The following is a 24,780-nucleotide window of genomic DNA, read 5'->3' on the forward strand; positions in this document are numbered from 1 at the left end:
CACCCCATTTGTCCTTTAATTTTCATCCCCATTTTTCTACTCATCCATACACTAGATAAAGGGGGTGTGATCCACAAGGTCTTCACAATCACACTATCACCCCTTGTAATCTACATTGTTATACTATCATCTTCAGGAGTCCAGACTGTTGGGTTGGAGTTTGGTGGTTTCAGGTATTTACTTCTAGCTATTCTAATACACTAAAACCTAAGAGGTGTTATCTATATAGTGCATAAGAATGTCCACCAGAGTGACCTCTCGACTCCATTTGAAATCTCTCAGCCACTGAAACTATTTAGTCTCATTTTGCATCCCCCTTTTGGTCAAGGAGATACTCTCAGTCCCACAATGCTGGGTCCATATTCATCCCCGGGAGTCACCAACATGCCTTTTTGATAAAACCACTTCAAAAGGTAGGAATTGAAGGAAATTTCCTCAATATGATAAAGGGCATATATGAAAAACTCACAGCCAGCATAGTACCATTGAGTATGCTAAGAGACTGAAAGCCTTTCCTCTAAGATCAGGAACAAGACAAGAATGCCCACTTGTCACCACTGTTATTCAACATTGTGCTGGAAGTGCTAGCCAGGGCAATCTGGCAAGACAAAGAAATAAAAGGCTGCCAAATTGGAAAGGAAAAAAGAAAACTGTCATTGTTTGCAGATGATATGATCTTATATCTGGAAAACCCTGAGAAATTGATGATACAGCTACTAGAGCTTATAAACAAATTTAGCAAAATAGCAGGATACAAGATTAATGCACATAATTCAGTAATGTTTCTATATTCTAGAAATGAACAAATTGAAGAGACACTTAAGAAAAAGATACCATTTTCAATAGCAACTAAAAAAATCAAGTAGCTAGGCATAAATTTAACCAAAGATGTAAAAGACCTATACAAAGAAAATTACATAACTCTACTAAAAGAAATAGAAGTGGATCTTAAAAGATGGAAAAATATTCCATGTTCATGGATAGGAAGACGAAATGTCATTAAGATGTCAATTCTACCCAAACTCATCTACAGATTCAATGTAATCCCTATCAAAATTCCAACAACCTACTTTGTAGACTTGGAAAAGCTAGTAATCAAATTTATTTGGAAAGGGAAGATGCCTCTAATTGCTAAAGACACTCTAAAAAAGAAAAACAAAGTGGGAGGACTTATACTCCCTGACTTTGGAGCTTATTATAAAGCCACAGTTGTCAAAACAGCATGGTACTGGCACAAAGATAGACATATTGATCAATGGAATTGAGTTGAGAATTCAGAGATAGACCCCCAGATCTACTGGTGACTGATCTTTGATGAGGCCCTCAAAGCCACTGAACTGGGACATAACAGTCTTTCCAACAAATGGGGCTCGGAGACTTGGATGTCCGTATATGAAAGAATGAAAGAGGATCCCTACCTCACACCCTACACAAAAATTAACTCAAAGTGGATCAAAGATCTCAATATAAAGACAGTACCATAAAACTCCTAGAATATAATGTAGGGAAACGTCTTCAAGATCTTGTATTATGCGGCCACTTCCTAGACTTTACACCCAAAGCACAAGCAACAAAAGAAAAAATAGATAAATGGGAACTCCTCAAGCTTAGAAGTTTCTGTACCTCAATGGAATTTGTCAAAAAGTAAAGAGGCAGCCAACACAATGGGAAAAATTTTTGGAAACGATGTATCTGACAAAAGACTGATATCTTGCATAATATAAAGAAATCCTACAACTCATTGATGATAGTACAGACAGCCCAATTATAAAATGGGCAAAAGATATGAAAAGACATTTCTCTGAAGAGGAAATACAAATGGCCAAGAAACACATGGAAAGATGTTCAGCTTCACTAGCTGTTAGAGAGATGCAAATTAAGACCACAATGAGATACCATCTCAAACTAATTAGAATGGCTGCCATTAAACAAACAGGAAACTACAAATTCTGGAGAGGATGTGGAGAAATTGGAACTCTTATTCATTGTAGGTGGGACTGTATAATGGTTCAGCCACTCTGGAAGTCAGTCTGGCAGTTCCTTAGAAAATTAAATATAGAATTACCCTTTGATTCAGCAATTGCACTTCTCAGTATACACCTGGAAGATCTGAAAGCAGTGACATGAACAGATATCTGCATGCCAATGTTCATAGCAGCATTATTCACAATTGCCAAGAGACAGAAACAACCCAAATGTCCTTGAACAGATGAGTGGATAAATAAAATGTGGTATATACACACGATAGAATACTACATGGCAGTAAGAATAATGATGTTTTGAAACATATGACAACATGGAGGAAACTTGAAGACATAATGCTGAGTGAAATAAGCCAGGCACAAAAAGATATTATATGCTACCACTAATGTGAACATTGAAAAATGTAAAACAAATGGTTTATAATGTAGAATGTAGGGGAACTAGTGACAGAGAGCAATTAAGGAAGGGGGAATGATAACCCAGTAAGAACAGATAAGCTATCATGGGTAAATTTAACATTCTGGGAATGCCCAGGAATGACTATGGTCTGTTAATTTCTGATGGGTATGGTAGGAACAAGTTCATAGAAATATTGCTATATTACATTATTTTCTTGGGGTAGAGTAGGAACATGTTGGAATAAAGTAGGTATCTTAAGTTAGTTGTCTTTTTCTTACTCCCTTGTTATGGTTTGTTTGAAAATTTTTTTATTGCATGTTTTAAAATTTTTTTGATATAGTTGATGTAAAAAAAAGTTAATTAAAAAAAAAAACAATGAAAAAACTATGCAGAGCCCCCTTGAGGAGCTGGTGGAGAATGCAGGGGTATTGGGCTTCCCCACCTCAATGGTTGCTGATGTGCTCACAGACATAGGGGACTGGTGGTTTGATGGGCTGAGCCCTCTACCAGAGGACTCGCCCTTGGGAAGACTGCTGCTGCAAAGGAGAGACTAGACCGCCCTATAATTGTGCCTAAGTGCCTCCTCCTGAATGCCTCTTTGTTGCTTAGATGTAGCCCTCTCTCTCTAGCTAAGTCAAATTGGCAGGTGAAATCACTGCCCACCCCCCTACATGGGATCTGACACTCGGGGGAGTGAATCTCCTTGGCAATGTGGAATATGATTCCTGGGGAGGAATCTAGACCCAGCATTGTGGAATGGAGAACATCTTCTTGACCAAAAGGGGGAAGTGAAAGGAAATGAAATAAGCTTCAGTGGCAGAGAGATTCCAAAAGGAGCCGAGAGGTCACTCTGGTGGGCACTCTTATGCACAGTATAGACAACCCTTTTTAGGTTCTAATGAATTGGAATAGCTAGCAGTAAATACCTGAAACTATCAAACTACAACACAAAACCCATGAATCCTGAAGACGATTGTATAAAAATGTAGCTTATGAGGGATGACAATGTGATTGGGAAAGCCATATGGACCACACACCCCTGTGTGTAATTTATGGATGGAAGAGTAGAAAAATGGTGGAAGGAAAAACAAAACAAAACAAAACAAAACAAAAGGCACCCAGTGTTCTTTTTCACTTTAATTGCTCTTTATTACTTTAATTTTTATTCTTATTATTTTTGTGTGTGTGGTAATGAAAATGTCGAAAATTAATTTTGGTGATGAATGCACACTATATAATGGTACTGTAAACAATTGAATACACTTTGTTTTGTATGACTGCATGGTATGTGAATATATCTCAATAAAATGAATTTTTAAAAAGTGGACTGCAGAATACAAACTACAAACAGAAAATGCTAACAAGCAGCAAAGTACACTGAGGTGGCTCCCAGTGGAGAGGAGTTGATGCTGAAGGGGAAAAAAAAAAAGAAAAATATGGAGGGTTTTAGAGACTGACTTTGGAGAGCCTGAGGACACCAGTGCCCCAGGAGAGGGAGCCCAGAGAACCAGGCACTGTATCTAACTAAAGGGTGAAACCAGGGCACCTTGGACTGGCTCTGAAAGAGGGCTTTCTTTCCCTTTTTCTTTCTCCTAAACTGAGTGGCAGTTTTCAGTTTGCAGCCCTTTGACCCAGACAGTGGTGGAGTTACAGAGTTAGAGAGACAAAGGAGCTATTCAAATGCAGAAGATAACTCCCTAGGAGGTGTATCTTCCCTAAGAGGAAGGAGGAGGGGCCCAGCTCTAGAGCCGGCCCACCCTTCACAACTCAGACCCCAGGACTGGGAGAAAATAGTCAAAACAGAAACAAACTAAGCTAAGAATTAAAGGGGCCGCACCTCCTTGTAACAGTCGGTAGTGACAGGCTGACAGGTGACACCTGCTGGGCAGGTTAGGAAAAGCACAGTGACTAGAGGCCTCAAAGGAAAGTCTGTCAATCTTCTAATATACACCCTAAGGGAAACTTGACTCTGAATATAGCCCCACTCTGAGACCTGAACCTGGCCTGGTCTGGGAAAATCTGGTTGGGGTAACTGTTCTAGTTTGCCAATGCTGCTGGAATGCAAAACACCAGAAATGGATTGACTTTTATAAAAGGGGGTTTATTTGGTTACACAGTTACAGTCTTAAGACCATAAAGTGTCCAAGGTAACACATCAACAATTGGGTACCTTCACTGGAAGATGGCCAATGGCATCCAGAAAACCTCTGTTAGCTGGGAAGGCATGTGGCTGGTGTCTGCTCCAAAGGTCTGGTTTCAAAATGGCTTTCTCCTAGGACATTCCTCTCTAGGCTGCAGTTCCTCAAAAATGTCACTCTTAGTTGCTCTTGGGGTGTTTGTCCTCTCTTAGTTTCTCCAGAGCAAAATTCTGCTTTCAATGGCCATCTTCAAACTGTCTCTCATCTGCAACTCCTGTGCTTTCTTCAAAGTGTCCCTCTTGGTTGTAGCTCCTCTTCAAAATGTCACTCTCAGCTACACTTCAAAATGTCACTCACAGCTGCACTGAGTTCCTTCTGTTTGTCAACTCATTTATATGGCTCCAGTGATTTAATTTAGACCCACCCTGAATGGTGGGGTAACACCTCCATGGAAATTATCCAATCAGAGTCATCACCCACAGTTGGGTGGGGTGCATATTCACAGAAACACTCAAAGAATTACAATCTAATCAACACTGTGTGTCTGCTCACACAAGATTGCATCAAAGAAAATGACATTTTTGGGGGCATAATACATTCAAACCGACACAGGTAACCAAGGAAACCAAATGCCTAGACAACAGAAAACTACAAATTTTACATTAGGAAAAATGAGGATATGGCCCAGTCAAAGGAACAAACTTAGAGCTCAATTAAGATACAGTTGATATATTGTTTCACTTTAATGAAATAATCAATTAAAAATTTTCAAAGAAATATGCTAAATCATATCAAAAACCAAGTCCATGAGTTCAGGGAAGATATGGCAAAAGAGACGAAGGATTTAAAGAAAACACTGGGTGAACATAATGTAGAACTTGAAAGTTTGAAAAAACAACTGGCAGAATCTATGGAAATGAAAGGCACAACATAAGAGATGAAAAACACAATGGAGACATACAACAGCAGAGTCCAAGAGGCAGAAGAAAACACTCAGGAACTGGAGAAAAAGACACCTGAAATCCTACACACGAAAGAACAGACAGGAAAAAGAATGGAAAAATATGAGCAACATTTCAGGGAATTGAATGACAACATGAAGCGCATGAATGTACATGTCATGAGCGTCCCAGAAGGAGAAGAGAAGGGAAAAGGGGCGGAAACAACAATAAAGGAAATAATCAATGAAAGTTTCCCATCTCTTATAAACGACATAAAATTACAGATCCAAGAAGCACAGCATACCCCAAACAGAATAGATCTGAATAGACCTATGCCAAGACACTTAATAATCAGATTATTAAATGTCAAAGACAAAGAGAGAATCCTGGAAGCAGCAAGAGAAAAGTGATCCATCACATACAGAGGAAGCTTGGTAAGAATATGTGTGGATTTCTCAGTAGAAACCATGGAGACAAGAAGGAAGAGGGGTGATATATTCGACACTAAAAGAGAAAACCTGCCAACCAAGAATCCTGTATCTGGCAAAACTGTCCTTCAAATATGAGGGAGAGTTTAAAACATTCTTTGACAAACAGACAATGAGAGTTTGTGAACAAGATACCTTCTCTACAGGAAATACTAAAGGGAGCACCACAGACACATAGGAAAAGACAGGAGTGAGAGGTTTGGAACACAATTTTGGGTGATGGTAGCAAAGCAATGTAAGTACACTGAACAAAGATGACTGTGAGTATGGTTGAAAGAGGAAGGTTAGGAGCATATGGGACACCAGAAAGAAAGAGGAAAGATAAAAACTGGGACTGTATAACACAGTGAAACCTAGAGTGCTCAACAATTGTGATAAAAGGTACAAATATGTTTTTACATGAGGAAGAACAAATGAATGTCAACATTGCAAGGTGTTAAAAAATAGGGTGGTATTGGGGAAAAATACAATCATTGCAAACAAGAGACTATAGTTAACAGAAACATTGTATTAATCTTCCTTTAATGTAACAAAGATAATATACCAAAGCTAAATGCCTATAAGAGGGTGATATAAGGGAGGGGTATGGGACTCTTGGCATTGGTGATGTTGTCTGACTCTTTTATTGTACTTTAATTGTATTTTTCTTTTTGTTGCTTTTTAGCTGTCATTTTTTTCTTTCTTTTTTCTTTTTCCTTTGTCTCTCTACCTCCTTTGACTGTTCTTCCTTCTTTGTAGAAGAAATGGAGATGTCCTTATATACATAGTGGTGATCGTGGTGAATGAATAAATAGATGATTATACAGGGAACTATCAATTATTTACTTAGAATGGAATGTATGGTGGGTGAACCAAACCATCTTATAAACAAATAAACAAAACAAACAAAAAAAACGGGCTGGTGAAGAAACCTTGAGGGCACTATATTGAGTGAAATAAGTCCAACACAAAAGGACAAATATTGTATGGTCTCACTTATATCAATTAATTATAATATGTAAAGTAATAGATATGAAATATAAATTACAAGGCTATTGAATGAGGCTAAAGAATGGGGAGTGGTTGCTCATTATGAACAGAATATTTAACTAGGTTGAGCTTAAGTGTTTAGAAATGGACAGAGATGATGGTAGCACATTATTGTGAGAATAACTAACAGTGCTGAATGGTGTGTGAATGTGGTGGAAAGGGTAAGCTTAGAGTCACATATGTCACCAGAAGGAAACTTGGGAGTTAAAACATGGGAATGTATAAAACAGTGAACCTTTTGGTGGACAATGTCTGTGATTAACTGTACACATATTAGAAATCTCTTTCATGAACTAGAACAAATGTATGACACTAACTAGAAGTTAATAATAGAGGGATATATAGGGAAAATATACCTATTGCAAACTATGTACTACAGTTAGTAGTATTTTGACATTCTTTCATTAACAGTAAAAAATATACTATACCAATACTATGAGTCAATAATGGAAGGGGGTTGTTTAGGGGTATGGGAGGATTTGAGTTTCCTTTTTCTTTTAATTTCTGTTCTGGAATAATAGATGCACAGCTGTATGATGGTGCCATGGGCAACTGATTGTGCACTTTGAATGATTGTATGGTATGTGAACAATCTCAATAAAATTGAATTTTAAAAAAGTCTTTGATAAATGAGATGACAGGGATAGATGGTGGTATGGGAGCACCAAGGAGGGGAAAGCAACCTGGCTTAGGGAATCAGAGATGGTCTCTGGGGTAGACAGAATTCTCAGGATAGACTCCCAAGATTGCTATAATCTCTGGGACTGTGTCCATGATGTAATGTCACACTGGTGATTATGTTATCTTACAAGGCAAAAGGAATTTTGCTGATGTAATTAAGGCTACTAACAATTGGGCCCACCCAGAAGAGTTCCCTTTTGATGAACACAAAGTCAATCTGATCATGTGAGCCTTTAAAAGCAGAATATTTTCTCCAGATGATAACAGAAGGGAAAGTCAGAGAGACTGGAAGAAGAAGGATCTGTTGCCATCTAGCTGACTTTGAACATGGAGGGGGTCATGTGTCAAGGACTTGGGGGTGACCTCTATTAGCTGAGAGCAACATTTGCTGACAAGCAGCAAGGAAATGAAGACTTCAGTCCTCCAACAAGAAACTGAATTTTATCAATCACCTAAATGAGCCTGGACCCTCTCTCTCTGGCTAAGCCAACTTGAAAGGTGAAATCACTGCCCTCCCCCCTACGTGGGATCAGACACCCAGGGAAGTGAATCTCCCTGGCAACGTGGAATATGACTCCCGGGGAGGAATGTAGACCCGGCATCGTGGGATGGAGAACATCTTCTTGACCAAAAGGGGGATGTGAAAGGAAATGAAATAAGCTTCAGTGGCAGAGAGATTCCAAAACGAGCCGAGAGATCACTCTGGTGGGCACTCTTACGCACACTTTAGACAACCTTTTTTAGGTTCTAAAGAATTGGGGTAGCTGGTGGTGGATACCTGAAACTATTAAACTACAACCCAGAACCCATGAATCTCGAAGACAGTTGTATAAAAATGTAGCTTATGAGGGGTGACAGTGGGATTGGGAATGCCATAAGGACCAAACTCCACTTTGTCTAGTTTATGGATGGATGTGTAGAAAAGTAGGGGAAGCAAACAAACAGACAAAGGTACCTAGTGTTCTTTTTTACTTCAATTGCTCTTTTTCACTGTAATTATTATTCTTGTTATTTTTGTGTGTGTGCTAATGAAGGTGTCAGGGATTGATTTAGGTGATGAATGTACAACTATGTAATGGTACTGTAAACAATCGAAAGTACAATTTGTTTTGTATGACTGCGTGGTATGTGAATATATCTCAATAAAATGATGATTAAAAAAATAAAAAAAATAAATTGCTCTTTTTCACTCTAATTATTATTCTTGTTATTTTTGTGTGTGTGCTAATGAAGGTGTCAGGGATTGATTTAGGTGATGAATGTACAACTATGTAATGGTACTGTAAACAATCGAAAGTACAATTTGTTTTGTATGACTGCGTGGTATGTGAATATATCTCAATAAAATGATGATTTAATAAAAAAAAAAAAAAAAAACAAAGGCAAAAAAAAAAAGCAATTAATGCAAATATTGCAGGGTCTCACTGATAAGAACTAATTATAATATGTAAACTCATAGACATGAAATATAAGGTACCAAAAAATAGCTCGAGGTTTGAGAATGGGGAGCAGTTGCTTAGTATGAGCAGAATGTTCAACTAGGATGAACTTAAATGTTTGGAAATGAACAGAGGTGTTGGTAGCAAGAGATGTGAGAATAACTAACAGTGCCCAATGGTGTGAATGAGGTGGAAAAGGGAAGCTTAGAATCATATATATCACCAGAAGGAAAGTTGGAGGTCAAAAGATGGGAATGTATAAAACTGAATCCTATGGTGGGCAATGTCCATGATTAACTGTACAAATATTAGAAAACTCTTCCATGAACCAGAACAAATGTATGACAATACAACTAGAAGTTAATAATAGAGGGGCATATAGGGAAGAAATATATACCTATTGCAAACTATATACTACAGCTAGTAGTATTTCAACATTCTTTCATAAACAGTAACAAATGTACTATACCACCACTACAAGTCAACAATTGAGGGGTGTTGGTTAGGGATATGGGAGGATTCGAGTTTCCTTTTCTTTTTTTTTTTTTTTTTTTTTTTCTTTTTTTTAATCTTTTACTTTATTTCTTGTCTGGAGTAATGAAAAGGTACTAAAAATTGAACAAAAATTAAGTGCGGTGATGGATGCACAGCTGTATGAGGGTACTAGGGGCAACTGATTGTATACTTTGGATCTTTGGATAATTGTATGGTATCTGAACAATCCCAATAAAAATTAAAAAGAAAGAAAAAAAAGCAAAAAAAAAATAAAAAAATAAAAAAAAAAAAATAAAAAAAAAAATAAAAAAATAAAAAAATAAAAGTTCTATGGAAAAAACTAAAAAAAAAAAAAAAAAAAAAAATGAGCCTGGATGGGGATTCTTCCCTAGAGCTTCCAGATAAGAGCCCAGCCCAGCTGATATCTCTGTGCTATTTGTGTCCAACCTGTGAGGACTGTATGCTTACCAACTATCTGGATTGCTTTTGGATGCACCTGGAATATTCTATAGCTGCTGCACCCTCTGAGGTGCAGGAATTTCTGCTTCTTTGTTCTTGCTTGCACCCAGCAAGCATGCCATGTTGAGAGAAACTTCTTTGTAGAAACTCTAAGACAATTTCTAAAAATCATCTGCACCACACACCCCACATGGACAGTTTTTTTTGCTTCTACAGCATACTGTTTGTTTTTTCTTCCTTCCTGGACTTTTCTCTGGGATGGAGACATCACTTTCTGTCATGAGATTCCCACCCAACCGCAGCCAAAGGACATGGTCCCTTCTCAGAGATGCAATGAGGGCTAAGCTTTCCTCAATTATTCTTTTATCTTCTCGTTCTCTCCACAAGCTGGGGACTATTTTCTAGTCTTCAGAGTGTATATATACAGTCAATTTTCATGATTTGTGGTAGCTATGTTCTTTAAAGATGCTATGAACACTGAATTAGTGAATGCTGAACCATCGTTCCTAGGGGAAATACAAGATTAGGTTACTTCAAGCCTTGGTCACAACCAATCAACACATAACTTTGTTTTATGTGTGTTTCTGTTGAAAGGCACCTTATTTAATATATATTGTTAACTTCGTTAACACTGGACTCTTGGCCAACAGCACTGCAACTCATGACCGAACGAAGCCCATCTAATACGTGTATTTTCTCAGGAAGGCACACCATAGCCGTCTTGTGCTTACAAACACTAGACCACATCAGAACTCCTCTTGGGGGCCATTTTAAGCAGTGAAATCACCAACAAAAAGCACAGAAAATGTGCAAAAATGTGGCACTAAATATTCCACAAAAAGGACACTTGTTTACATTATGAGAGCTGAAACAAGAAGGCAAAGCATCAACCTGTTTGACCTCAGCTGTGAATGTGTGCATCCAGCAACTCAAACTTCTCATGGCTCTACACATGTTTGTAAATGATGGTGAAACCACCATGAGTATTGATTTGGGGATTACAAATAAATGCTAGTGAGTAGGCAAATTCTCAAATACAGAATCCACAAATAGTAAAGATTGACTTTATATATATGTCCGTGAGGGAGGAAAAGAGGTTTTAACTCATATGTTTTAATACTCAAGTTCTCCTTAGGGCCTAGAATTCTGAAACTCAAAAGCACAAAATTTGACTCCTTTTGTTGCCTGAATTCTGCCAGGTCATGTCCCTTCTCTGAAGCAGTACAGGCAAAATGTTAGCTGCCCAAGCATGAGGAGGAAGGTAGGAATAACTAGAAATACAAGGTGCATGTGTTAGTATTTGAAATAGGGTCCTGCTCCAAATGTTTTTAATTCACCCCAAACCATCAAGTACCTTTCATCCTGATTCCCACCTTTCCCTTCCCCTTGTCACACCCCACTTCCTTGATTTTCCACTCTGTCCTTTCCTAGACCCCCATCTGGTTTCTGCTGGGGCATCCTGTACATGTTTTCATCATGGCACTTACCATGTTCTGATGGTTGTGACTGTTTATTCAGTTTTCTTCAGAGGAGACTGTGAGAAACTTGTCAGCAAGGAAAATGTTCTATTCCATTCTGTACCTTCAGTCCCTGGGACAGAGTCTGGCACATAGAAGGAGTTCAGAAAACCAAGGAGAAACTGAACTCTACATAAAAAATGGTTTTATCAAACTCTAAGAATTAAAGACAGTAGCTAACACTCAGGTAGAACTAACCATACTCCTGTTCTACTCTAAGTGGCTTAGATACACCAACTCTTTGATTCTGACAATAATTCTGTAAGTAGATATTGCTTATTATTTTCATTTCATAGATGGGGAAACTGGGACACAGAGAGGTTAAGCAACTTGCCCAAGGTACAAAAGAGCCATGCTTTGGGCCCAGGAAGTTTGGCTGCAGCTTCCATGCTCTTAGTCACTTCTGGCATGCTGACCTCACCGTTGTGAAGGAGAGAGATGGCTGCTCCCTGTTTTAATCACAGTTTAAAATACTTCCAAGGAGGAAGAAAAGAAAGAAAATAAAGGAAAATGGAATTGTATTGTTTTACTCATTATCAGAAAGGATAATTCATGGACACCTTTACCTTAAAGGAGCCAGGTGACAGAAGGTCGGATGCTGAGTTCTGTCACATTCTGGTTAGGATGCTCACATTTGCTGAGCAGCCAAGTTTTCCATCCTGGACATTGAAGAGAATGTCCAAAGCAGTGAAAGGAAAAAGGAGCTGCAATCCCAGGAAGGATTATTTCTATTTTTAAGGCATCTTAAAAGAAGGGAAGAAGGAAATAGATTAGACATCTTCCCAGTGCTTGAGTCTTTCCAGAGAAGAAAAAGAGTAATTCAGACATTTCATTTATTTTTCTAGAGCCACCAACTTAAGTCGAATGGTAACTCTAACGAAGTAGCTATTGTACTGACATTTCAATTAATTGTCAAAACAGTTTCAAAATAAACATTTCTGTATTTATGAATTTAACTTAAATTTTTGTAAGTTAAAATATAAAAGATTTGTATGAATTATCATTATTAATTTGGAGTAGGTATGAGAAGTTTGGAAACTTTTTCTGGGCAAGTAAAAGTTAGTCTGGAAAGCTCTGTCTTTGCTTTTATATTACTTATTATAACACTGAAAATGCAACAGAATTTGTGAGCTATCTTCCTTTAGAATGAAATAATATTGATAATGATTATAACTTCACTTTTGTTAACATTCTGATACCTAACTTTTCTTTACTGTTCTATATTGAAGTATATCTACCTGCAATTTATGTGCTATAGAAGAGATATTTCTTCATTCAAATAAAATAATATTCCATAAATTACTATAGAAGAAGTGAGCCACATTGAAGCACTGTGTATCCAAACAAAATCAAAATTAAAAGGTCCTTTGGCCCATTTTGGACAAACACACACACATTCATTTATTCATTTATTTAAAAAGTGTTGAATACCTATTATATACAAGGCAAAAGTTGGTATGTTAACAATGTCTATTAGAATATGGTAATAAATAATGACTCTAAAGATGACCAGTCCATTAATTCATTTATGTCCTAATGGCTGGTTTAAATTATGGGTGTAGTCCCTTTAAGGCTCTAAGACACCCCAAATCCTGGTAAATAATAAGCACTTTAGTTATATTTTTGTTTCCAAAGTTAATAAACATTAACATCTAATTGAGGTATGAAGAACCCCAACTAGTCACAACTATTGGTGGAGAAAGTGAACTGTTAATATAAGCCATCTAAATTTTTGGTTGATTACTGGTGAACATTTGACATGGTATATAATTATATTAAGTACCTGGAAGATACGCATATCAAAATGCCATAATAAATACAAATGTATTGCTAGTAATAATAGGAATGAAAGAAAGTTGATGCAGAAATTTAATTAATGAAATATTAGTAGCCCACATTATCTGTAGTTTTCCTATTACTTATTGAACTGAATTATTTATCACTTTTTGCTTCATTTTGTCTCTCATTTTACACTACGGGAAATTTCATGTAAAATGGAATAATTTATTTTTGTGGTGAAATTTGGAACTGCAGTAGAATCTGGGCTTTATTCTATTTCAAAATTTATAAAGCCACAAATAAGGGTAAATTTTTTCATGGAACTAGATAAAAATATGAAATCACAATTCGTTGCTTTTACAATTCTTTATTTTAAACTCTTCGGTGTAACTATAAAACCTTTATTATGGAATTCCTTAGTTGTGTCTTCTGTTAATTGAATTTAGAGTAGAAAATTTATATTTTCCTCTTTTGTTTAAGATTAAAAATAAAGGTCAAAATGATTTTAAGAAATTTTTTAGGTAAAAATAGTTTTTATGACCTCTGCATGAAAACTCTTGAGCTATTTCCTCCCAATTAAAAATAATACTAACTTTCCTCATGGGTTTATAATATGGCAGAGATATTTTGAAAGTAATTGAAATATGTTGAGAGAAGAGAGTATTTTCATGCTAAACTAAGTATTGGGAGTCCACACATTAATAAAATGATTTTTTTTTTACATAGGCATTTTTGCCTAGAAGTCTGAAAATTGTTAACAGTAGAAAGGTGAGCACAATGGGCTGCCCATCAGGTTCCTTGACACCTTCAAGTTTATATGGACCAAATGCTCATTCAGTTAGCCCCCGTCCTTTGTAGCAAGGGACCTCCTATTTTTGGTGTCTTTACTAAAGGAAGCTATAAGAACAAGCTATGGAAAAAGGAAGCATTTTAAAAGCAAAGATTTCTCTGATCATCCTGGTTTTGTTTTCTTTATTGAATGAAGACCTGAATACTTTTGTGCCTCTAAAGGTTTAGAACACAGCTGTCAAGGAGGTGAGGAGGGGCAGAGAGGCAGCACAAAGGTGGAAGGAGAAGAATGGATCTCATTTTAACCGTATCATTATTAGCCACTGGGGCTTCCAGGGGTTAGGGTTAGGTCTCTTCTCCTATCTTTGAGGGGCAGGATTTCCTGGGCACATCCCTGTTCCTCTTCCTAAGCTTTTCTGGGCAAGCCATTTGTCCCTGTTTTCCATCTGGAGCCCGACAGTTGCAAAGCTACCCTTTCCTGTGTCTATTCTGCCTTGACCCACTAAACACAGTCTCTTTTCTTGGTGGTGTAAGGAGCTGGATAGAAGAATTCATCTCTTTCCCCTTCAGCATTGTGCTGAGTCTCTTCTTATCTACGGAAAAAAAAGGGTCGGTGGGTGGGTAGGAACAGTCATAGAGAACAGAGAATTTTCTGGAATTTTGAAATACCACCAAGGCACTGGTGGTTAAGTGGGCTGGGGGTGACCAAAATCTTAGAAATTTTATTGTTTATTCTCAGGATAAAGCTTTGTGACTGTCCTTTTCAGTTCCCAAAACATTTATTGATGGATTGATTGATTGATGGATGGATTAGTCTATTTAGTGGAAAGAGGCACTCTTGTTACGGGGAGTTAAGTCACGAAAAGTGTGGCTGTAAGCGCTGGTGGTGGATTCCAGTCTGGTCATGCTTTCTGATCCCTAGCTACACAGTTGGATAAGAAAGTGCATCAGTTAGCTGTCAAAAAAGCACGTGCTGCCTCTCTAAAGTCCAGAAGTGCTTAAAAATTATGATGTATCTAATTCGGAACAATAAATTACGTGCACAAAAGGAGTTTATCATAACATAAAATGAAAAAGTGACAATATCATTACACGGTTATACTGCTGTTTTTTTTTCTTTTTTCTTTTCTTTTTTTTTTTTTTTTTGGTTTTGCCCTTTTTTGTGTCATTTTTATTTTTCATTTTTGTTTTTTATGGAGGGTTGGGAAAGGAAGAGATTTGGTCCACTGAAGATTAATCACCCTCAATGATATATATATTAGAAAAAATATCAGCAGCAAGACTCTCTGGAAATAGATTCTGTTTGATGTAGCTAGTCTGTCTTTTCTGTTTTTCCCTCTTTCACGGCAGCCTCTGAAGTTTTCCGCAGGGGGGTTTTCTCTGAGTTGGCATGTCCTTGGCCAGAATCTGCAGCTCCACCGTTTTTGTGAGCAGTGTGTTTTTCCAAGTAGTTCAGCATTTCGCTGAGGACTGTTTGAAAAGTGCTTAGGGCTGCACATATTGCTGGAGTCCCAAAGCCATGAGTGATTAAGCTGGAAATGAGAAGTAGAAGAGAAAAATAGATGAATAATTTGCAGTGTGATGCAGGACAGCAAATCCCTCCATTTAATCCAGAACATTCAATTAAGCAGAAATTTATTGTGTTTCTAAATGGTGCTGAGCATTTACATGGAAGATACAATACTATTCAATGTTTTTCCCTTGACCATAAGAAATTTATGAACTATTTGGAAGAAAATTTATCAATAATAGACTTGATATGCACTAAATGTCAGAAAGGCTGAGTGTTTAACACATGACTTGATTCCCCATCTCATTAGGAAGTAGCTGGAAAGTGCAACTTTTCATGTATGAAAGCATCTTGCTTCCAAGAATGATATATATGCTTGTGTGGGCACAGATCAGACAGGAGTAAATCATAGTAGGCTTGGCATGCTAGATGGTTAGATGTTTCTCTAACTTCCTTCTTTTCTTCCATAGTAAAGGAGTTTTACCTCTGCACGGAGGCTACATTTCCCAGTCTCCTTGCAGCTGGGTTTGGATCTGGGACTTACCTTCCCCCTGTATAACAACAGGTAAGTAATACATACAATTCCCACATTATTTGCTTAGAAGGAAATTGATTGCACTCTCTTTTCTCTCAACATAGCACTGACCCAGTGTGCCAGTTTGGATATATTATGTCCCCCAAAAGCCATGTTCTTTAATGCAATCTTGTGGGGGCAGATTTATTAGCCTTTTGATTAGGGTGGAACCTTTCGATTGAGAAGTTCCAGGAGATGTGACTCACCCAACTGTGAATGATAGTTTTGATTACATTATTTCCATGGAAGTGCGGCCCTGCCAATTCAGGATGGGTCTTGATTAGTTCACTGGAGTATTTAAGACAGAAGCTAAGAGCTGACAAAACCCAGATGCTTGCTGATGCTTGGAGATGCAGACAAAAGGATGTTTGGAGATGCTAAGCTAAGAGATGAAGCCCCGAGTTTGCCCCAGAATAGCTAAGAGAGGACCCCCAGATGCTTAGAGAGAAATGCCCTGGGAGAAAGAAGCAACAATGCATAGAAGCTGAGAGAGGGGAGCTAAGGCAAAAGTCCAGAGGTTTTGGAGAAAGTCGTTTTGAAACACAGCCTGGGAGCAAAGGACGAGCAGACGCCAGTCATGTGTCTTCCCAGCTGATAGAGATGTTCCGGATGCCATCGGCCTTCCTTCGGTGAAGGTATCCTCTTGTTGATGCCTTAGTTTGGACACTTAGAACTTTAAACTTGTAACTTAATAAATCCCCTTTATAATAGCCAATCCATCTCTGATACTTTGCATAACAGCAGCATTAGCAAACTGAATACCCAGCTTCAGCTATGAAGATGAGGATAATGACCTTGGTGCTGGGGACACAACAAGATGGAAAAAACCTATTCATCTCCAGACTCTTAAATGAGAAAAACAAAATTCTATTTTATGTATGCCACTCTACATTTGGGTCAGGTAACTAATAAACTAATAATCATATCTAATAAGCAAATGTGGAGAATGTTTCGGCAATTTAAGCATGGGCTGCCCTTCCAACCCTGATAAATATCATCTCTGGTGGAATAAATATTCAACTGTAAATGCATTATTCTTGTGAATAGAACCCATGCAAAATGCTCCTTTTTGTCAGTTGTCTGAAGTGACCCTCTGCTAGTTTGCTCCCCATAACTCATGAATTGTGATAACATATATAAAATATGCTTGATACAAATTATACATTCCATGAATGACAGCCACCAACTGCTTACAAGTCCTAGATTGTTATGGTTGTTACTAAACTAGCACTTTTAAAATCAGAGTGTATCATCATCCTCCATAATATATTAATTAGTAAGTTAACCTTCTTAGGGGTACAGTATCTTCGGAGAAAAAATAATGACTATTAAAATGATTAAAGAGGGATTTGGGTCTAAGCCAGCCTATTAATATGCTAGATAGGATCTACCAAATGTTTGTGGTTTATTTTAAAGAGCTAATCCATGTAAAGGGCTCAGAATGATGCCTTGCTGGCTTTGGGATATTAATGATTAGAGTAAAATTTTCTGCATGTCCCTTGTTATACTTCACAGGTTGCTGCCATCTTTCCTCTGGACAGTCTATAAAGCTTGTCCTATGTCTAGATCAGAGTTAATACATATTTAAAAAAATAAACAGACTTTGGTCTCCAATTATTTAGAAAACAAGAATGGTCAATGCCTAGGCAACTAGATCCACCAAACCGTGCGATATAAGATATCATCATAGCTCAAGCATATTCATATCCTGATCACAGTGTCTTGCACTGTCAAGTAGGAGAAGTGATCTCAGCCACATTTCTACAATGATATGACTAGAGGGGAATCCATATGATCTGGGATCTATCAGGTAGCCTGGGCAACAAAAGGAATTGTTTGAAATGGGGGATGAGTGAATCATGGTGCCACCCCCAAGAAGAAGTGATTGAAACCATCCATGAATGTCTAGATGCTTTGCCTTGGGCCCACACTGCCCCCTTTTCTTTTGCTTTTTTACTCTTTAGAGCTTCTTGTACCATTAGATGAATTTGATTTTCCTTCAAATTGTCATGTCCTCTTGGTTGTGACTCTCCTTTTCACCTATAGCAGACTATAAAAGAATAGTTTCTTTGGGGTTAATATTAGTAGCCAATATTTAATGAGCTTTGATGATATATATTATCTCATATAACCCTTGCAAAAACCCTGAGAAGTAGGTATGCTTATTATCTCCGTTTTACAGATGAAGAAACTGAGGGCCAGAGAAGTTAAATAACTTTCCCAAGGAATATGATGTTCTGTATTGCCTCTGTGTTTTTGTTCCTCTGAGGTTGAGGGTATATTTATTCCTTTTCTCTGAGAAGTCATGATTCTGTTGGTAGTTTAGCTCAGTGTCTTTGACTTAACTTAGTCTGTGGATGGTCTTGTAGGATTGGAACATGATTCCACTTTCTTGTCCAAGACCAGAGTCCTAAAAAATCAAGCTCTAACTACTAAATACTTTAATTCTCCATGTTGAGAGGAGAGTTGTTGAAGCTGGTATCCCTCCATGGCTGATGGGCTTTCTTGATTCTAAAATATGAATCTGATCTTTAGCAGACTACATTGTTGGCTTTGCCCTAGATTGAGAACCAGGAATACCAAGTCTTCACCTTGGTTCTGACCTTAGGCATTTTGTGCTTTGGGGAAAGTTATTTATCCTTGTTGTAAAATGACAGTGCTCAGACTAGATCATCTGCAAGTTTCTTGCCAACTCTAAGCTTCAGTTCACTGGGACTGAGGCTTAGGGTCCTCCTCTTATAACCAAGGACATTGATAAAAGGGTACAGAAGTTGAAAAACCAATCAGCTTCACAGAGAAGTCTAAAAATTGATTGTAGAATATGCAATATAAGGAAAATAACTATTTGAACTGTCATCTTTTATATGAAAGATATTGTTTATGTAAATTTTGTTAATTTTAGTTTCCTTAATTCAGCACTAACTGCACATCAAAAAACATGCATGACACACCATATAAGGTGATATTAAATACAGGGGATAGCTTCTGTTCTAGCAGTTCTCAGTGAGCTTTATAAATCCAAATAACTAAAATGATCAAATATTGTATTAGAACAATGCAGAAAGATGTGTGAAATTACAGGATGATTAATAGGAATTTCTGGGAACATCATGTTATCTCATTAGCCGCAACCATTCTAGAAAAATATGTATATATCTCATTCATAGTGATAAGCCAAAAGGAGAGGTGGAAAAATGCAGTCTACAGAAAAATAGAAAAATAAAAAGAAGCAGTCAGGCTGAATTTCTGTCCTAGACAGAGAATAAACCAAAGTTATCTGCAAGGTGTAAGCTGTAATCAAATCTCCAAAACCTCTGATAACAGAGGAGATCATTTATATTTGTCTTTAGAAAGTACTATTTTCAGCCACAGATTATATATTTAAATTATACTTGTTATTTGCATATATTTTCATCATAACATCAGAGAGCAGTTCATGAGCAAATATCACCTTATTTAGTAAATATCACCTATCACTACTATTTAGATTAAATAGTAGCCACGGTGGTTTGAAGTAGGTAGTCAAATGCAGAAGTTTTTCCAAATTCAAGTTAAGTTAAAACTTTATCTTCAGTGAGTCATCTGGCATTGTGTTAGTTGTGTCAACTCCATGCCATATTTTAAAAAACTTTTGTGAACAATGGCAGAGGATGCAAATGTCGTACCAGATGTCTTAATGCACTGGCATCTAACCACTCCCTTTTCTTCACCTTATGTAATGATGTTTTCTATTACTTATTTTTGTAAGGCTTAGTCCAGGCTTATCTCCTCCCTATCCCCAAACTTCCAATAGACATTTCTTTTTGTGCACCTTTATTTTTCCTCCCTCTTCTTTCCAACCAATCTCAATTCCACTCACCTTTCAAAGCTCCTTTGATGTTATTGAAGAAAAGGAATTAGTTTCCTTGATTAAGGGTATTAAAAAAGTAGTACTATCAAAGGATAGAAACTCACCAAATTGAAGAGATGACTTAACTAGAATTCTGGGGAGAAAGGAGTGACATGCCCAAAAAAATATAAGACTGGAACCCAAACAGGACAACGGAAAGAAAACAGACAGATGAGGCTAGTATCCCAGTCAACAAGGTCAGGAAAGGGAGTGGGAGCAACATGGGTGGCCTTAGGGCAGAAGTGATAATCAAAGAATACCAGATATTTAATACGTGGCAAATAAGATGCAATATGTATCTCCAACAATTTATGGTATGGGCCCCCTACCGTAAATTGGAAAGAAAAAATCAGAGTCTGATCTTTAAAAAAATATGAATATCAAAACAAAACCAATGCAAATCACAAACAAACAGCAATTACAGCAACAATAAACAGGGCTGAGATAGGGAACTCTCATTAACTCCCCCCACCCCCCACCATGTTAGCTTCTACCTGGAATTAACCAGTGTTTGGATACAAGTCACCTCCAGGAGACAGTAGCTCATGGGAGAAGGGGTGGGGAATCCACTGTATGGAATAATTGAATTTACAAAAGACTAAACATTCACTGGTTTCACTTGGGAGTTTCTGATACTCAATTTAGTCTTAAAGTTATATTCCATGCAAGAAGAATTGTGCAGAAATGGCCCAGTGCTTGGGAAAATGGTGCCCTGTTAGCATGTGAAAGATTAAATAGCAATTAAATACTTTGCTTTATTATCAAGGAGTTTAATATTTAAAATTGCAATTGTATAATTAATAGAGTTAAGTTTTTTTTTTAAGTCCAAGAAACTCCTATTCCAGGCTAGAGAAAACATACTGCACATGTAGTACTAAGACATCGGAGTTGTTAGGTAATTTTTGAGAAATCAATGAAAACTGGAAGTAGTGAAATGGAATAGAGGAAAATGACTTAATATTCAAAGTGGAGGGCAGGGGGAGATGGATTTTAAAAACTCTGGGTTCCTAAATCACATTTAGCTAGATCACAAACACGTTTCTGTAGAGGGTTATTTTTTTTTAAGTCAGATTTATTGAGTTTTAATTTATAAATGATAAAATTCAATCTTTTCGGGTGTACAGTTTGTTGACTCTTGACAAACATATACAGTCATGTAATCTCCACCATTACCCCCAAAAGTTTCCTTATGCCCCTATTTAGTTAATTCATTCTCCCCACCTCCAGATCCCAGCAACCACTGATCCAATTTCTGTCTCTATAGTGTTTCCTTTTTCTCCAAAATTCCATGTAAACAAAATTGTATTTGTGTGATTCACCCATATTGCTGTGCTTATCAATAGATTGTTTCTTTTTATTGCTGGAAAGTATTTCAATATATGGATTTATCACAATTTGTTCATGTAATTTAAAAAATCTGAACACTTAGCATTGAAAACTAGAAGCAGTCATTGAAATGCTGCATGGGTGCATTAAGCAGTCCCAATAAAGTAACATTACTTCTTTTTATAAGAGTTATTAGAGCAGTAGCAATGCAATTTAATGTAGGTTTTTAGCAACTCATCTGACAAGATCTCCCATAATACCATGTGATAAATTGGTGAAAAAATTAGCAAAGTGATGTCAGAGTAAGGTAAATTCATAGCTGGTTGTACAGCAATACCCAAAGTGTGGATTTAAGGGTAGTTGTCAACAGTGAGAGACATCTATAATAGAGTGCTATGAGGTTCTTTATTTAATCCCTCTCTGCTCGAAATACTAATTAACAATGTGATGAAAAATATGGAGAAGACATCATGGATTTTTTTGTTTGTTTTTGGATTTTTAACTGAATGTCTGGTATTAAAACGGAGAGAAAAATTCCTGCATTGGATAACAGAAGCAACATAATGAAATATCTCAATGTGGTAGACAGCTTCATTAGTGGGCCTAAATCAATGATACAAAATTTAAGGGAGATTAAGAAAAACATGTCCATTTGGATAAGAAGCAAATTAGTGTTGCAGTATACCAAGGGAGACACCTGACTTTACAGCAATTCATAGGAAAAAGGCTTACAAAATCAGTGTCTATGCTGCCCTCCCCCCTCTACGTGGGATCTGACTCCCAGGGGTGTAAATCTCTCTGGTAATGCAGAATATGACTCCTGGGGATGAATCTGGACCCAGCATTGCTGGATTGAGAACATCTTCTTGAACAAAAGGGGGATGCGAAAAGAAACGAAATAAAATTTCAGTGGCTGAGAGATTTCAAATGAAGTTGGTAGGTCACTCTGATGGGCATTCTTATGCACTATATAGATGTCCCTTTTTAGGTTTTAATGTATTGGAGTAGCTAGAAGTAAACACCTGAAACTATCAAACTCCAACCCAGTAGCCTTGACTCTTGAAGACGATTGTATAACTATGTTGCTTACAAGGGGTGACAGTGTGATTGTGAAAACCTTGTGGATCACACTCCCTTTATCTAGGGTATAGATGGATGAGTAGGAAAATGGGGATAAAAACTAAATGAAAAATAGGGTGGGATGAGGGGGTGATTTGAGGTTTCTTTCTTACTTTTGTTTTTTATTCTTATTTTTATTCTTTCTGGTGTAAGGAAAATGTTCAAAAATAAATTGGGGTGAAGAATGCACAACTATATGATGGTGCTGTGAACAGCTGACTGTACACCATGGATGACTGTATGGTATGTGAATATATCTCAATAAAACTGAAATTTTTAAAAAAGTGGATGGTACTGGAAAAAAAATATCAGTGAGTCTAAACCAGAAAAGCAAGTGTCAAAAGTGGGGGTTTGGATTAGAGCTAGTCAGATTTAGAAGCTACATTTACTTTGGACAGCTTCTCTCTCTCTCTTTCCCTCTCTCTCTCTCTCTCTAACTAGATTCCAGCTCATTAATTTCTCTTTCCTATTACTAATTTCACACTGAGGAGCAGGAAGGTTCTGACAACTGACTGTGAGCAATATAGTCACCTGCTGAGAAAATCCAGACTGCTGTAGTTTATGGCACCTAATGTTAGAGAAAATGTAACTTATATTTAACAGTCATCTTCTTAATTTTATTCATAGTTTTAAAAACTCCTATTTTACTAGACCTCCCAATTAACTTTCCCTAAAGCATCTTTCTGCAACATAAACCATCTCTTCAAATTGGCTCAGTTCAAGAAGGTGGTGACTGTTTTCTGGATTCAGAGGTGAATCTCTACTTTTTTACTTTCTCATTAAGTGTTAGGATACGTTCAAATTTTATTGTTTGAAAAGACACAACAAGGTAGAGCAGCCCTTTTCAGGGAGATTGTGTGTTGTTGTGTGTGTGCATGTGTGCCTATGGATTTGTGCTGTAAGTTTTTGCCTTTTTATAAAGTGGCATCTTAACCTCTTCTCAACCAAAGGACTTGACTTGATAAGTTCTACTGATAGACTTTTAAAAGGAAATGATTAGCTACAGCACAGACAGTATTCTCTGTCATTGGGTATTTAAAAATGAAGAAATGAACCCAGAAATGAAACAAGTAACAGAAGATGGAAGAGAAGAGACTGCTACTTGAAGGCATAAATTATGGTCCTTTCTTCCTTTAGTTTTGTAGGATTTTGTTAATACAATGTTATTAACAACCCATTTTAAACTCAAATGACGTCTACACTTATAAAATACTTGATATTAATGATGAGATCCAATGAGGAAATTTCCATATAATAGAAATTTTACAAACTTCTTTTTACACTTTAAATGCATTTCTTGCTTGTAGTCAGGGCCTTATCCATGTTTACTTTTAAAGGCTCCCAAAGCTTCAGTGCTTATTAGGAATATAAGTTAACAAAGGATCTTTCAGAGGGAAAGAGCTATTTGACTTTCTTTATTCTAAGTAAAATACGGTTTACATTTTACCAGTTTTACCAGATGCTAAATAAATGTTACAAAGGTGCTGCCATATTGCTTTAAGTGTCCTTCAGAATGCTTTATCATTATATTAATTAATTTGTCTAAACTATTTTAAATTACACCACTAAAATAATTTTCTAAAACGTAGCCTAAAGCAAGCTCCTATGGAAACTTCCCTTGAATCCTTTCTATCTTGGCAAAAGAATTGAGCTTGGGATGCAGCGCATCCTTTCCACCAACTAAACTAATACCAATTTAATATGCACCAAAAAGAAAATGAACGTCTCTTTAACATTTGCTGGTAAATACTGGGTCACTCAACCACGGATAGATTTTTCTAGCTTTCTCTTGGAGTATAAGAAGCTGGAAGTAATAGATACTATTTACACTACAAACTAGAAGACTGAAAATCAAGAGAAAATAGTCTGCCATCACCTTTGAATTAGAGTAAAAGGCAATTTGATTTTGTAAAATATCAACTTTCTATCTGGAAAGTGCTTGACAAACTTCTGTTTTCCTCCACTTCTGGCATGTGTGATCATTGAAAAAGAGTTTGGGCTATTATTCCTTATTCCTATTATTTTGTTATTTTGCATCATTCTGATGGGTGCTTGCTATCATGCATCTTTTGATTTCCAGACGTGCATACAGATGTCACTGTCACCAACCCCAGTTCTGCTTTTTGGCCTCCAGGAGGCATGCAAGTAGCAAGATTTAAAGGCAAAAAAGCCTCCTTTCCCTTCCCTCCTGGTTCATTCAGCTACTGTCTGGTAGCTCCACATGT

General features: G+C 37.1%; 1 protein-coding gene across 1 annotated transcript in view; it reads right to left on the reverse strand.

Moving 5' to 3' along the window:
• Positions 1 to 15,449: 15,449 nt before the first annotated feature.
• Positions 15,450 to 24,780, reverse strand: part of TFAP2D (transcription factor AP-2 delta) — a 53,516-nt gene continuing 44,185 nt past the window's right edge. Inside the window, exon 8 of the mRNA XM_037844518.1 lies at positions 15,450 to 15,669. Coding sequence (XP_037700446.1) covers positions 15,450 to 15,669 — 220 coding nt within the window. The remainder of the gene's footprint in view (positions 15,670 to 24,780) is intronic.

Source organism: Choloepus didactylus, chromosome 7 (assembly GCF_015220235.1).
Source record: "Choloepus didactylus isolate mChoDid1 chromosome 7, mChoDid1.pri, whole genome shotgun sequence".
NCBI classification, from domain to species: Eukaryota; Metazoa; Chordata; class Mammalia; order Pilosa; family Megalonychidae; genus Choloepus; species Choloepus didactylus.